Source organism: Thalassophryne amazonica, chromosome 9 (assembly GCF_902500255.1).
Source record: "Thalassophryne amazonica chromosome 9, fThaAma1.1, whole genome shotgun sequence".
Lineage (NCBI taxonomy): Eukaryota > Metazoa > Chordata > Actinopteri > Batrachoidiformes > Batrachoididae > Thalassophryne > Thalassophryne amazonica.
Genome location: NC_047111.1, coordinates 67,758,509 through 67,773,257, shown reverse-complemented (window position 1 = coordinate 67,773,257; position 14,749 = coordinate 67,758,509). Strand labels below are relative to the sequence as shown.

The following is a 14,749-nucleotide window of genomic DNA, read 5'->3' as shown; positions in this document are numbered from 1 at the left end:
AAAAATACAGTAATGTGTCTTTTCAATTTAAAAAAGTAAAAACTTGCTTGTACACGCGTTGTTTTTAAAGCAGAATATTGTCGTTAGATGACGAGGAGCTCATCTCGACGTGGATGCATGCGCGGCCCAGACACATGTAACAGGGCAAAGAGGCCCTAACAGACTACAAGGTTACAACACAGGCCAACAACAGTGACCCCCACCTCATCAACAAGCTAAATAACTGCTATGCAGCATTTGAAGTCTTGAACAACATGTGGGTATGTAGGTCAACACCAGTCTCTGGCCCAAGCTGACATGAGGAGGACACTTTCAAGGGTTGATTCATGAAAAGCTGTAAGTCTGGACAACATATCTGGGAGCGTGCCCAGAGACTATACTGACCGGCTATCATGTGTATTGATATATACATGATAGCCACTTGTCATCTTTCTATTATGCCTAAATGTTTTCCTCACATTTTTGCACAGACAGATGGTGTTGGCATATACTGATATGCCACAGCCATATTTCACTATAAAAGTGACACAAAAAACATTTTTATGCAAAATATGAAAACCAGAAAACATTTTTGTTTCAGAATTTGTGTACTTTTTTGAGGTGAATGAAATGAAAGAAACTAATTTTTAATAAAAAACTGAAGCCCTTTGGCTGTAACGGAATGAAACAGTGCTTTATTTTTAAAAAATGAACTTTTGCACTTGACTCTGCAGAGGTAGCTAAATTATTGCATGCTTTTAACACTCTTTGATTTATGCATCGAGTGAGGTTTCAAGGTTAGTTGTGTTTTCTTCTCTTTTTGACAATCCTCGGTTGGCTGGAGAAAGACAAAACGATCTTCATGAACCAAATGGAACGCATCTCTGAAAATGTTTGTGCAGGCAGTTGTTAATCTGACAAACAAGTCAGTTTCTCTCCAAAGCTTCATCGCAAGATGTGCAGATGCTCAACAGCCTGATCTGCAGAACACAGCTCACAGATCAAAGAGGAGGAGAACATAAAAGAGCAGCAGGCCACAAGCAGGGGATGGAGGATCTGACTCCTAATTCACAACAAAATCCACAGTATCCAACAACTGCAACATCATCTGCAATGATGCAACCACAGCTGTTAAAGTTTAACTGACAACAGATCACTAAAGCAACATCTGATGAGCTGAAATCCTTCAAACGAAAAAGAAAAAGGGAAAACTCAAGACACATTTCCAAATAAAGTCATGTTTGTCTTCTGAATCTAAGCTTTAAGGCCTACGTTGACAGCAGCAGTGAGGAGAACAAGGTCAGATGTGCATGCATCTGCACGCACACGAAAAGGTTGTCAGCGACACACTGGGGTACCAAGACAGCACAGGCAGAGGATGAGATGTAAAACATAGGTAAAGCGATGTGGTGCCGTTCTTCAGGCAGAGGCGGGTTGTCTAAAGCTATATATAGTCCATCCATTTTCAGAGCCTGTAAGTAATTAGATAAACTAAATATCTTTATTTTTTTTTTATGCAAATCATTTTTTCAGCTAGTTTTCTTTAGACAAGTCAGTGATGGATACATGAACATTTCCAAGTCACTGCATCACATTACTGTATGATAAATCTGCCTGGAGTAGGTACTTGTCAAAAACTGTGTGATTGTGCAAAAAGGAGACAAGGGAAGGAAGTCAAAAAGACGTGCATGACATCCCCTTAGCTCTCCTTAGCCAGGATCTGTTCCACCTCAGCATCCTTTCACTGCGGTACTTATATCATACATTTCAGCACGCTTTATGGTGTTCTTTTTAAAATATTATTGTATTAGTGATGCCATGTACAGGATGCAGGGATGAAGGAACAGGGAGGAGTGGGGTACAATTAGCTAAACCTAGCAGCTAACATTAGCTTATGGAGCCGGCTGCAGCACCATTCGTCATAGCTAACAACATAGCTGGTTCTGTTTGGGAAGCTAACGTTAATACACACCTTTTTTTGCATTTGTTGTTATATGTATTTGTTGTTACGACCATTATTGTAGAGTGAAGCGACGCTATTGTGGTTTATACGCCTGTTACCGGCTTTGTTCAGCTTTGGTGCACTAGGCTAGTTAACGGCTAAATTGACGCTAGCTCATTTGGCTACAGTTAGCCTGCTTTTGGGATTTGCACTTTTATTTTACATGGTGTAGATTTTTAATGGTTTTTCAGTTTAAAGGGTTCTTTAATAGATATCAGTATACAGTATCCAAGTTTGGGTTTTCCATTAGAAAGCATGTAGAGTATGGAATTTGTCTTCCTATAGTAGCAATCCATAACCTAGCTAGCAGGGTGAACTTTACATAGAAACTGAAAACATATTACATCATAGCTTCTGTCTCTATAATAACATAACCAGATTTATAGCTTAGCCTACTAGCTATAATCTAGCCTAGGTAGATGTATACTCTAATCTTCTCCTGTATGAACATTTAGGATTCAGGAGCTAACTCGTGTAATATTATGTAGTAACTATATTTCTTGTATATGTTGTTTACTGCCCTAATTGTGTAAATATCACTTGTATACATGCTGTCCATTTTCTTGAGCCACTTAGGTGGGTAGGGAGAGTTCCCATGGGATAAAAAAGCTTTTCAACCTACCATCCCTGGTTCTCAAGACCAGGTACCTTTTTTTATTTGGGTGTACCTTAGTATACACTAGTAGGGTTCCACCTTAGATTTGGAATGTATAATAGAAGATATACCTTACTGACTTTTCATGACAAGTCTAAAGGATTGAGAGGCTTCTGTGGCTGTGCCTGAAGAAACTGCATGCATAGTCCAGCTTTTGTCTTTTGCCACACTAGAAACAGCTTCACAGTGCAGTGGGACAGAAAGATTTTTTTTTTTTTCGACAGCGTGACAGCTTGTGAGGTACTACTGCGAAAAAGTCAGTGGATTATCGCAGAATAAAAAATGTTAAGGTTGCAGTTATTAGAGGAGGTGTGGTCGGCTTCTCCACTGCTGTCTGCATCTCCGAGGCTCTTCCATCCTGTTCTGTGACTCTTCTGGCTGAGAAGTTCAGCCCGGACACCACCAGCAATATCGCTGCTGGGATTATGGCTTTTCAACAGTTTCCAGATGTCCCCTTGGAACAACAAAAGCATTGGTTCCAGAGCAGTTTTGATCACCTCTTGGCCATCGCACAGTCTGAACACTCACCAGAAGCTGGAGTGCTGCTGAGCTCTGGCTGGAGAGTTTTTAAAGAAGCTCCAGCTCTGAAGAAACCCTTCTGGTCTGATATTGTGTTTGGCTTTCGATTTATGACTGATGAGGAAATGAAACGGTTGCCAGACTACAAGTGGGGCCTTTACCACCTTAAAAAGTGAATGTTCCAGCTACCTGCCATGGCTGGAGAAGAGGTTCCAAAATGTTGGAGGCCAGGTTGTACAGAGGAAAGTCAACAGTCTTCAGGAATTAAGCACAAGCTATGACATCATTGTCAACTGCTCCAGCCTGGGATCTAGAACACTGGTGGGTGACTCTGAAGTGTACCCTGTCAGGGACCAGGTCCTCAAAGTTGAGGCCCACTGGCTGAAGCACTTCATTAGAGATGGAAATGGATTAAGCTATATTTTTCCTGGCGTGCACAGCATCACTGTAGGTGGTACACAGCAGCACGGGGACTGGAGTCTACAGGTGGATTTAAAGGACATGAAGACATTCATGGAGAACTGCATCAAACTGGAGCCATCAATGAGAAAAGCCAAAGTTCTCAGTGAATGCTCAGTCTGAGGCCAGGCAGGATGAACCCGAGGGTGGAGAAGGAGGTGGCACTGATGGAGGGCTGCAGGGTGCCCCCGGTTCATAACGGCAGCCACAGGGGTTTTAGCTTCAGCCTCGCCTGGGAAAAGGTGCTGGATGCACTGGGGCTGGTCACACAGTGTTCACGAAATGTCTCCACAGGCTAAATTGTGAGAAAAATATGTCTTAAAATCCGATTTTTCTTTTTTATTGCAGTTTGATCATTTATGAAATTGTAACAAAACATGAAGGAATGAAAATTACAAAATGATTTTTACTCTTAAAAGAGAATAAAAACAGCAAAGAAAAAAATCCGATTGGATACATTTCTAAACATTCTAAACATTTTGTCACCACCATCATCAAAAATTCCTCCATAGAAAAATGTCCTAATTCTACTATTTGAGGGGAGGTGATGGTCTAGTGGTTAAGCACTGGGCCAAGATCCTTAATCCCCTACTTGCTCCCAGTGTGTAGTGGGTACCTTGTATGGCAGCACCCTCACATCGGGGTGAATATGAAGCATTATTGTAAAGTGCTTTGAGGGTCTGATGCAGATGGAAAACCGCTATATAAATGCAGTCCATTTACCATTTACTATTTGGGCTGTCAACAAAACATGTTAATTTAGGTTACGGGCAGCATGGTGGATTAGTGGTTAGCACTGTTGCCTCTCAGCAAGAAGGTCATGGGATCGATTCCCACCTGTGGCCTTTCTGTGTGGAGTTTGCATGTTCTCCCCTTGTTTGAGTGGGTTCTCTCCGGGTGCTCCGGCTTCTTCCCACATCCAAACACATGCAGGTTCAGTGGACTGGAACTTTAAATCGTCCGTGCGTGTGGGTGTGAATGTGTTTGTCTATATCTGGCCCTGTCACAGACTGGCGTCCTGTCCAGCATGTACCCCGCCTCATGCCCTAGGACATCTGGGATAGGCTCCAGCCCCCCGTGACCCTTAACTGAAGTAAGCTGTTGATGACAAGTTAGTGGTTAAGTTAATGTGTTATGGCGTTTAATAATTTTAGTTGCCTTTTTGTTTACAATTTTGTGTCTTATGTGAATTGTTATGTCTTACTATGATTAATTTTACCCATGGCCATCAGGTATTGCGAAGGCTTTGCATTCGTCCATCTGTCTGTGCTCAGCATAAGTCCAGTTCTGTTACTACCAGGGTCTTCAAATTCACAGGGAACATTCTTGGGACACAGACCTAGGACAAGTTCAAAGATGGCTACCCTTGACCTTTTTTAAGAACTATTTTAAGAGATTAAAATGTCACATTCTGTTTCCTATTTTTATGCTATGAATCATGCAAACCCATTTTTTTTGGGGGGGGGGGGGGGGGGTGACAGCCAGATAGAATAGAGAGGCACCGTGACATCACTGGTCTCTCTCTGGCTGCTAATCCAACATGGCAGAATCCGCTCCAAAACCGTTGCGTTTCTGTGCAAATCTAATATGTTTCTCATATATTATGTAAAAGCTAGTGAGAAATAACAACTTCCAAAACTGAAAACGCTGTTTTGGTAAACTGAGAACACATCTGGAGTGATTGACTAGCTGTGTTTTTGTAGTTCAATTGGTTCAGTCAATTTAGTAAAGTATCATGTTGCTCTTACCATGAGTGACAAGTGTACTGCCTTTGATGTCTGCTGCCACCGTCTCTGTTTCTGCATGTCTAAAATTAGAAGCACCTGTTTGTGGCAGAATGCGGAAAAGACAAAAAGCTCTCCGTGCGTGCGTGCATGTAACTTAAATCACAGAGAAACTTGGGACAGCTGACATTTGCTGTTTGATATGTTTATGTATTTTGGGTCAAGGATGAACGCCGCCATTATGTAACATTGATAGGACTAATATTTTGGAGAAGCTATGGATATTAGCTAACAACACTGAACAATGGACATTGCAAACTACATTCTGGACTCACACACCATCCCAGCAGGTGGCATTAAATCATCTTTATATTAAAAGTGTGAGTACGTGACCTTATTTAGTATGTTCAATGTAAATACATATGATTGTAAATACGTTAAAATACATGGATGACATAAGAAAGTGAAATGACAAAATAGAATAATAAAATATTATTATTACTAATAATAATAAAATAAAATAATAATAGTGTGTATATGATAACAACAACTTAAACAATTCATAAATACATTAAGACAGTGAACTAACATTAAAAAAATACATAATTAACAAGAAATAAAAGCATTGAGTTCCTCTTCTAAAAATCATTGAGGTCTATGGTCCTAAAAACCTTCTGGACTCACACGATGTTCCAACTCATTAAACAAGCTTTGCTTAATTTATTACCACCCTTGAAAAATGTCAGCTAACTATTTTGTAAACACTACACTTAACAAATAAAGTTGGTTGGTTGATAAATTAATTACAATGCCTATAATGCATCAATTTTTTAAAATCAAAATTAATCTGTTTTAGATTGATGCCACTGACGTGGTCAGTAAATAGTGTTTTTGGGAGCAGCAACGGGTTTGGATGTGCGCCTTTGGACACTTTTTTTATGCACGGTTTAAACAGGACCAGATCCTAAGTATTTGTTTGAAATTGGGTGAAAGAAAAATCAAGCACATGCAAAGTGCATGGATTATTTTAAGTTGTCTGATGTGAAAACAGTATTATTAATGTTTCCTGCTGCTCAGCTCCACATGTAAGTGAAATACCTGTTAAATGCTTTTGTTGCAAAAGTAACTTACTTTAATAACTGTCATTGATATAAAGGTCTCTGTGTGTGAACTAGTAGCTCTGAAATGCTGGTTCAGCTTTAACAGTCATTAATTAACAGCCACACGAAGCTCTTCCAGGTTTAAAATGGTGTAAAGATGTTTGATTCATTATGTTTTTCATCCAGATTTTCAAATGTATGTTGTTTTGGTACAAATTTTATGTCAGATACTGTCCCTGATGCAACTTCACGTTACACTGAGAAATGGGCAGGGATGGGGTTTGAACCGGGCACCTTCAGCGCTGAAACCAAGTGCACTAACCACTTGGCCACCACCCCTGCATTTGAGTGTTTTCACAGATATTGTGATGATTTAAGCAGAATTTATGACTAACAAAGCTTGTTTATGACCTCTGTGACATATGTGACAGAAATACACCCCCACGCTCCTCCTCACACACACACACACACACACTTTCTCAATGGATTATTGCTGTATTCCAAAATCAGAAAAAATCATACGCAAAGTGAAAAATTGCTACATCACACACACAACAAAATACACTTTGCAGTGCAGAAATGGATCATGCACAATGTTTTCATGATGCACCATTTTTCATCATTTGCACAGTTTTATTTTTATACTTTAACATATATCAAATAATTGCATTTAATAAGCATTACATTTTTTGTTCAGTGTTTTAGCACAGGCTGTCTGCTTTTAATATGTTGCTGCATTCATGTGAACACACTTTTACCTGCTCACACGTTGATTTCAGTGCAACTCTGCTTTCTGCTGTTATTTTTAAAACAGCTCACCAGGACAATAAACCTGCATTTCACACAGAATCCAGTGATTACAATCATCGATGGATAAAAAAGCAACTGAGAGGAGAACAGCAGAGTCCCAGTAAAATAGGCTACAACTGTGAGTCACTGTATTCACCCTTTCACCATTTTTGTTTTGTTTTGTTATCCAAGGCCAAAATATGACCATTGGGTATTGCAAAGACTTTGCGTCTGTTCGAACAGCTGTCTGTCTGTCTGTCTGTCTGTCTGTCTGTGCTCAGCATAAGTCCAGTCCTATTACTGCCAGGGTCTTCAAATTCACAAGGACCATTCTTGGGACACAGACCTTGGACAAGTTCAAAGATGGCTAACCTTGACCTATTCTAAGGGGTCAAAAGGTCACATTCTTTCTACACAGTCTTTCATTGATTACATGCCCATACAGCCCAGGCTATTTTGGCATTGCATTATATTTTTGTTTTTCCGACCACATGATGGTCCGCTTACCTATATGCACATAACAGATCTAGGCTCATGTCTAGATGGCAAAGTGTTGCTCTAATTTCCATAGCTTCTTTTTAAGAATACCATCTACCATGAAATTGTATAACAGGTACTGCAACATCCAAAAGCTGCCTCATGCACAATTTCTCCAATCACAGCCACAGAAGTCTATAACTCCTTGTCTTGGTGGCTTCCTTATTGGCTTTCTGATTTTGAGAACTGCCTGTGCCACACAGATTTACCATACAGTACCATACTGCTTGTACTTCTTAGTGACTATTGTAAATTAACTCCAAAACACATTTGGGGACTTGATAATGTTCATGTCTCCATCTGACTTGTCTCAAGAATACTAGTAGTAAAAGTGATGATTTGTAATTACAAAAATACTTATATTTAGTTTGTCCAATACAAAACTGTTGTCTTGCCAACCCTGTTGTACAGATGTGAGAACTGCGCCTGGTTTCTTTAGTCGACTAATCTTGTGACGTTAGTCACTGCACAAAGCGTTTAGTCGACTAAAGTTTCATGTTAGCTGACTAAAGTTTTTAGCCTGCTACAGAGGAGGCTAGTCTTATTTTAGTCGACAAAACTTTATTGTCTAACTTCAAGAATGGCGGCTGTCATGGACCACCACTTGATGGAGCAGGAAGGGAGGAGAGGCTTGTGGTGGGAGCGGGAGTTTCAGGACCAGAATAATTCATTGGAGATGTTTATGGACACAGAGGTTCAACAGCAATACCGCTTGCCCCCCCTACAATCCTCTTCATCGTGGACATGATAGCTCCAGCCATCAACCACCAAATGAGGAGGGACAATGCCCTGCCAGCCCTTCTTCATGTTTTGATTGCGCTTACGTTTTATGCCTGTGGGACCTTTTAGCAGGTTATCGACACCATCCATGTCTTCAAGACGACCATTTGCTGAACTCGGCCATGGTTGTAGCAGATAATGAACCCGGAAGCAAACAAAACTCTTGTGCATTGGAGGTGTTTCTTGGCAACGGCACTCACGAGACTGCTTATGCCCGTGAAAATCACCAACTAATGGTGAGACGGCTAATCTACAATTTTAGCCGTTTATGTGAAATGGAGATTAGACAGCTAATGTTTGGCGACTAACCTTAACCAACTAAGTAAGTTTGGTAGACTAAAAAATTAGACTGCTCTCTGAAACCGGGACCAGGACTCGCTACTGCCTCCACCTAAAGATCCTTGAGTGATTCCACCAATGAGGAGTATCCTCCGCATCAGGTGGGAAGACTACAATACCAGCATCGGTGTCCTGGCTGAAGCCAAGCTCCGGAGTACAGAGTGTCATCATCAAGAACCAGCTTTGGTGGCTGGGTCACATCGTTAGCATGAATGACGGACGACTTCCAAAGCAGATTTTTTACTCTCAGCTGAGCTAAGGAAAATGGCCCAGAGGAGGGCAAAAGAAATGCTACAAGGTACTCCTGAAGCACAACTTTAAGAACTGGAAGACCTGGGAAGAACACGTGAGGGGCCGAGCCAGTTGGCATGCAATGACCCACATGGGAGTGGAAGCCTTTAATAAAATAAGGACAAACAACACAGAGGACAAGAGGAAGAAGAGAGAGCAAAATCCTCAATGGCAGAAGCTTTCTGCAACAACTATGTGCAACATCTGTACAAATCAGTGTGCGCCAAGACTGGGCCTCTTCAGTCATCTTCACGTCTACCTGCCTGTCCAGGAATCAATCAAGAGACAATCCTCCTCGCCACTGAGGGATTGCCACAAGGATTTATGAAACATTCTGAAAATGGAAGCACTATATGTACAAATGGCCATGCATCCTCAATGTTTCATGCAATATTTTTGTAATACAGTCAATGAATACTTCAAGCACATTTTGATTTTTCATTTCAACTCCACTGTGGTGGGGTACAGAGGCAAAATTACAAAAACTGTTTGCTATCCAAATACTTGTCAAACTGACTGTACAATGTACACAGAAGCACATGCACAACACACACCTGTCCATCAGTTGCTATAGTGCCTCCGCAGTCGGTGAGCAGTTCAGACATGTCGTAGTAGCTGTTGAACTCCCAGAGACACACCTCCAGGTTGAGATTCCTGTAGAACCGCAATGTGTTTTTGCCCCGCAGAGAACTGCTGAATTGATACGGCGCTGTGTCCCCTGTGCTCTCCGGGATGCGCGTTGAGGCGGTGATGAAGCCGTGGCCTGTGGTGACCTCATTGTAGTCAAGCAGGTTGGAGCAGCGATGGTTTCCAACCCGCGGTCCATCAGGACTGAGAGTCAGCTCAAAGTTGACGAGAGGCTGTGTGGAAATGATCGGAAGCATGCCTGCAAGGCAGAAAGGGACACTGGGACATCTGACATCTTCAATGAAACATAAAGGAATGAAGATGTGAGCAACAGGAAAAATGATTATGAATGGATCCTGGAGGAGATGAGGCAGAAGGAGCCTGGATGGGAATATTAAGTCGAGGTTGTGCTGGAGGATTCAAAGCAGGTTCAATATGGTGACATGGGCTTCCAAGATGTGAAGATTACACACACTGCATTGCACTTCAAATCATCTGTGACATGAGTTCTGCCTCCGGCTCCTACCCACCATCTACGTGCGGCATGGTGACAGTCACTTTGATGAGGTTTGGGTGATTCGGGTCATCTGTTCCAGTGTAACGCAGCTTGGCGGAGAAAGGTTCAGCACCAACCGTCCCCATCTTAAGCGGCTGGCACATCCCTTTACACAACAGGAGGTAGAGAGTTTAAGCTTGCAATGCACAAAAAAAGGAAAAAAATAAATCAGTTTTGTTAGTTTTATGACACCATATATAGTATACAGGGCAGCATGGTGGAATAGTGGTTAGCACTGTTGCCTCACAGTAAGAAAGTCGTGGGATCAATTCCCACCTGTGGCCTTCCTGTGTGAAGTTTGCGTGTTCCCTTTTCAGTCACAGTGAATCAGGGTGGAGCTAGAGCGGAGGCCAGGGTCTGACTAGACTCCCCTGAAATCTGATTGGACACAGATGATTGACATGTCACAGCACCACACGTCTGGTTAAAAGACCTGCATTTTCAAATCAGTGAGTCACATCGACTGCTAGGTTCTTCCTGTCTAGTAGTTGGTGCTGTGTACCACAAAAAAATTCTAATCCACCTTAGTAGAAGAAGAAAAATGTTTGCTTCAGATTTGAACTGAACATGTCGTTTGAACTATGGACTTTTAATCACACCAAATGTATATTGGTGAATAAACAACCGTATTTCATGCCAGAAATGAGGTCCAGGTTGTTAAAAGCAGCATTTCTCCTTTAATTCGGGTTGCCTTATATACACGTTTAAGCTAACAGACAGCAGCTGGTTCATGCTCTTTTGGCTTATTCGTGCAGCAGATAACTGAAACAATCCTTCAAATGGTGATACAAGCATCAAATTCAGCACAAATACAGCTGGAGCAAAATTAATGGAGCAACTTTAACTTCTGACCCCTGTACAAACAGAAACTAACCTTTGTCACCATTCTTGCTGCTTTTACCTCATAACTCCATAACATTCAGTCACAGATTGTCCAAACGATACCTTTTTTGGAATCTTTATGATCAGGCAAATAATGTGGTGTAGGTTTCTATATGATTGGAGCATATTTTAATTTTGACCCCTGTGTAATTCTTCAATTGACCCCGACCTGTCTGCCCATTGAAAATTTAAGTGGCCAATCAGTTTTTTTTTAAAAGAGTTACAAAACGGGAGCAGCCAAATGGACAACAACAACAATGTCTATGGCTTATTTGTACCAAATTTGATGTTTGTATCACCATTTGCAGGATTCCACTCTACATATTATCTTATCTGCTGTACTATATATGAGATGTAAGATGCTGCTCCTCAGTGTTTCTCAGGTGCCCTCAAAACTATTGGAACACTTGGTATTTCACACATTTTAATTTGTTTATTCCATTTCAGATACATTTTTTTCTAAAAATATCTTCATAAACTCAAACTGAATGCAAATCTCTACACCTTGATATAAATTAATTAAAAATATAAAACCCAGCTTCCTGATGAAGTGGTGTAGAGGAGGATTTTCTTAAAAAGAAGACCTGAAAGTTCAGCTACAATTTGACAGAAAGTACATTTGAGATGAAAGCCTAGATTTGATGTTTTGGTGAAAGAAACTTTTGTATTTCTTCATAATTGATGTAAATAAAGTCCAAGACATATTCAGTGACTTTGAAATGTTCATGTTTCCATCCCCTGACTTGTCTGAAGAAAACTGGCAATAAATTGATTATTATTTACAGGTTTTATCAAGTTTTAGAGATTTGCTTTCAGTTTGAGTTTGAGGAAGATAATTTTAGAAAATTTTATTCTTTATTTTTTGTATTGGTGTATTTAAAATGACAAACAAATTAAAATGTGTGCAATTCCAAATGTTCCAATACTTTTGGAGGGCACAATATCCTAACCTTATGATGAGTGCAAAATGAGTGTGGTGTTATTACTGTTTTGTTTAAGAATGTTTAATTTTCACTGTTGCTGCACTTTGTGTCAAATCACAGTCATATTGTATATCATATTGATATGAAAATTCAGTAAGGTATATTTTCTGTTATATATTCCAAATCTAAAGTGGAACTCTACTAGTGTTTACTAAGGTACACATAAATATCTTTAAAAAAAAAAAAAAAAAAGAGAGAGAGAGAGTAGAGCGAATTAGGTGCCTGGTCTTGAGAACCAGGGATGGTAGGTTGCAAAGCTTTTTTATCCCATGGGAACTCTCCCTATACACCTAAGCAGCTCAAGAATATGGACAGCATGTATATGTGACATTTCCATGACAATTTATATGACAATATTGAGATACGATAATTTGGCCATATTGTAACAGCCCAACTGTCAACTAGCTGAACACTTTGAATATTAATTTGCATCTACATAAAAAAAAAATGCTTAAAGTGGCAGCAGTGGTGGGCACAGATAACCAAAAAATTAACTTTGATAACAGATAATCAGATAACTGAAAAGTTATTTTCAATAAAGATAAAACAATAAACCACCCCAAAATGTATCGGAAGTTACAGATAACCAATAACAGATAAATTCCAATATTACTTCTGACACATCTACAACTAGTAGTAGAACAAATTTAATAGCTTACAATAATATTAAAAATAAAAACACACCCCAACATTGAGACCACACTTTTCTTTCAAGATTCTGCCTCTGCTGGAAGCTCTTGTTTACTACAGAGCTCCCAGCACAGAGGCACTCTGAGATCAACCATAAAGCCAACTCTCTGTCAATTATAACACTCCGGTCAGGCGCAGGTCTTGAAAAATAAAGTCATGCTGACTTATGGTTTTGATTATAAATAACATTAATAATGATAGAATAACTCCATTAATGTCAATTATGTCATTTGTACAAAGTTAAAATATAACATATATCTTTTAATGTTGAGTAATGCACTAATTCTGAGGTTTTGTAACAAACAGACAGATCGCAAAGGATTCTGGGTAAAAGTGCCTCTTTTTGGAGCGAGGCGGAGGGGAAGGCGAAGGGCTACAAATCCCTCCGTTTGGAGGGGTAGGAGGAGCTTACTGCTGTTTCTGAAAAAACAAACATGGCGCCGAAAGAGCCACACAAATGAAGCGGCTTTCATTACAAATTACGCTGTTTAGAAGGTTATAACTTGCCAAAAAACTTTACAGGCAGTTGTCTATGACAGCAGCGTGTCTGCTGCTGGATGCATGTTGTGTATGTTGTCGTTCTGAAGAATATCGTAACGTCGCTCGTGCGCTGCGTTATAATGCACATACACACGAACGCTACGATAAGACACTTTTATATCTCACAACGGAGAAAATCATGATAAAGTGTAAGCACGTTAATTTGTATGTTCATAAATCTTTGGATAATATCAATCCCTGCTGTTGGATTTCAAGGTCTGTAACGTGTGTGTATTTTGTAAACAAACGGAGCCCTGAACACACTCATCTAAGAAGATTTCAGGCAGAAAATGAAAAGTTTCATCAATGGGAATAAGTTGGAAAATATATACACACACATGTATATGTGTAACACATAACCTGACGTCCTAATAGACTGATATTATTTGTCAAGGAAATTTCTAAAGGAAATAAGGCTGGATGCAAAAAATGGGAGAATTTGAAAAAGAAATAAGGTTGTAATTCCATTAAAAAAGTGAAACTTGTATAATGTATACATTCATTGCACACACACAAAAAAGCCATTTGCAAAGCCAAAAAGTTGATTTGACAGTCATGCTCATGCTCCCAAGAACCATTTTACTGAAAAAAGTCTGAAGGACCTAAAGGACATGGTTAGATGGTGAGGAGCTTTTCCAGGCATGTGAGAGGAAAATAAAGAAAAATGCTTAAAAAGTCAGGGGGTGGGGGTGGCTGAAAGGTTTTTGCCATGCTCATGCTTCCCTGAAGCATTTACTCAAAATAAAGTCTGAAGAACCTAAATGACATGGTGACATGGTGACATGCTGACGAACTTCGCTCGTTCATGTCGGCGACATATGCATATTAATAACAGCAGTACTGGTACTATTTGTGTGGTTATTATAGGGAGAGACATTAATTCTTTTACTCTACTGTAACAAATGGAAGAGTGGATTATTAGGCTCTCCAACTGCTGTTCTGCTTTGTGGTTGTTGTAAGCAGAAAAAAATGGTGTTTGTAATAAGGTATTGTCTTGGTGTATCACACTGAGTTTTGAATATCATGATGAATTATCTAAATCAGTCTGTTTTTGGTCTCAAACAAAATTCATTATTACTTCCATCAAGGACATAATAAAATCATCAGTGTTTATTTGTCTGTCTGTCTGTCAGCAAGATTATGTCAAAACTACTGCACGGATTCTGATGAAATTTTCACCACAGATATATATTAGGCCATGGAAGACTCCATTAAATTTTGGAGGTGATTTGGATCCAGATTCTGAATCAAGACTTCGCTTTATATAGGCTGTCTGTTTGTCTGTTAGCAGGATTAC

The 14,749-nt window shown here is 39.9% G+C and overlaps 1 protein-coding gene and 1 pseudogene across 1 annotated transcript in view; one reads left to right on the top strand and one right to left on the bottom strand.

The window, feature by feature from the left end:
- Window positions 1-14,749, bottom strand: part of frem2a (FRAS1 related extracellular matrix 2a) — a 301,376-nt gene that overhangs the window by 25,762 nt on the left and 260,865 nt on the right. Inside the window, 2 exon segments of the mRNA XM_034178287.1 lie at window positions 9,729-10,060; window positions 10,332-10,463. Of these exon segments, the coding sequence (XP_034034178.1) occupies window positions 9,729-10,060; window positions 10,332-10,463 (464 nt within the window).
- LOC117516536 lies at window positions 1,815-3,913 on the top strand (annotated as a pseudogene).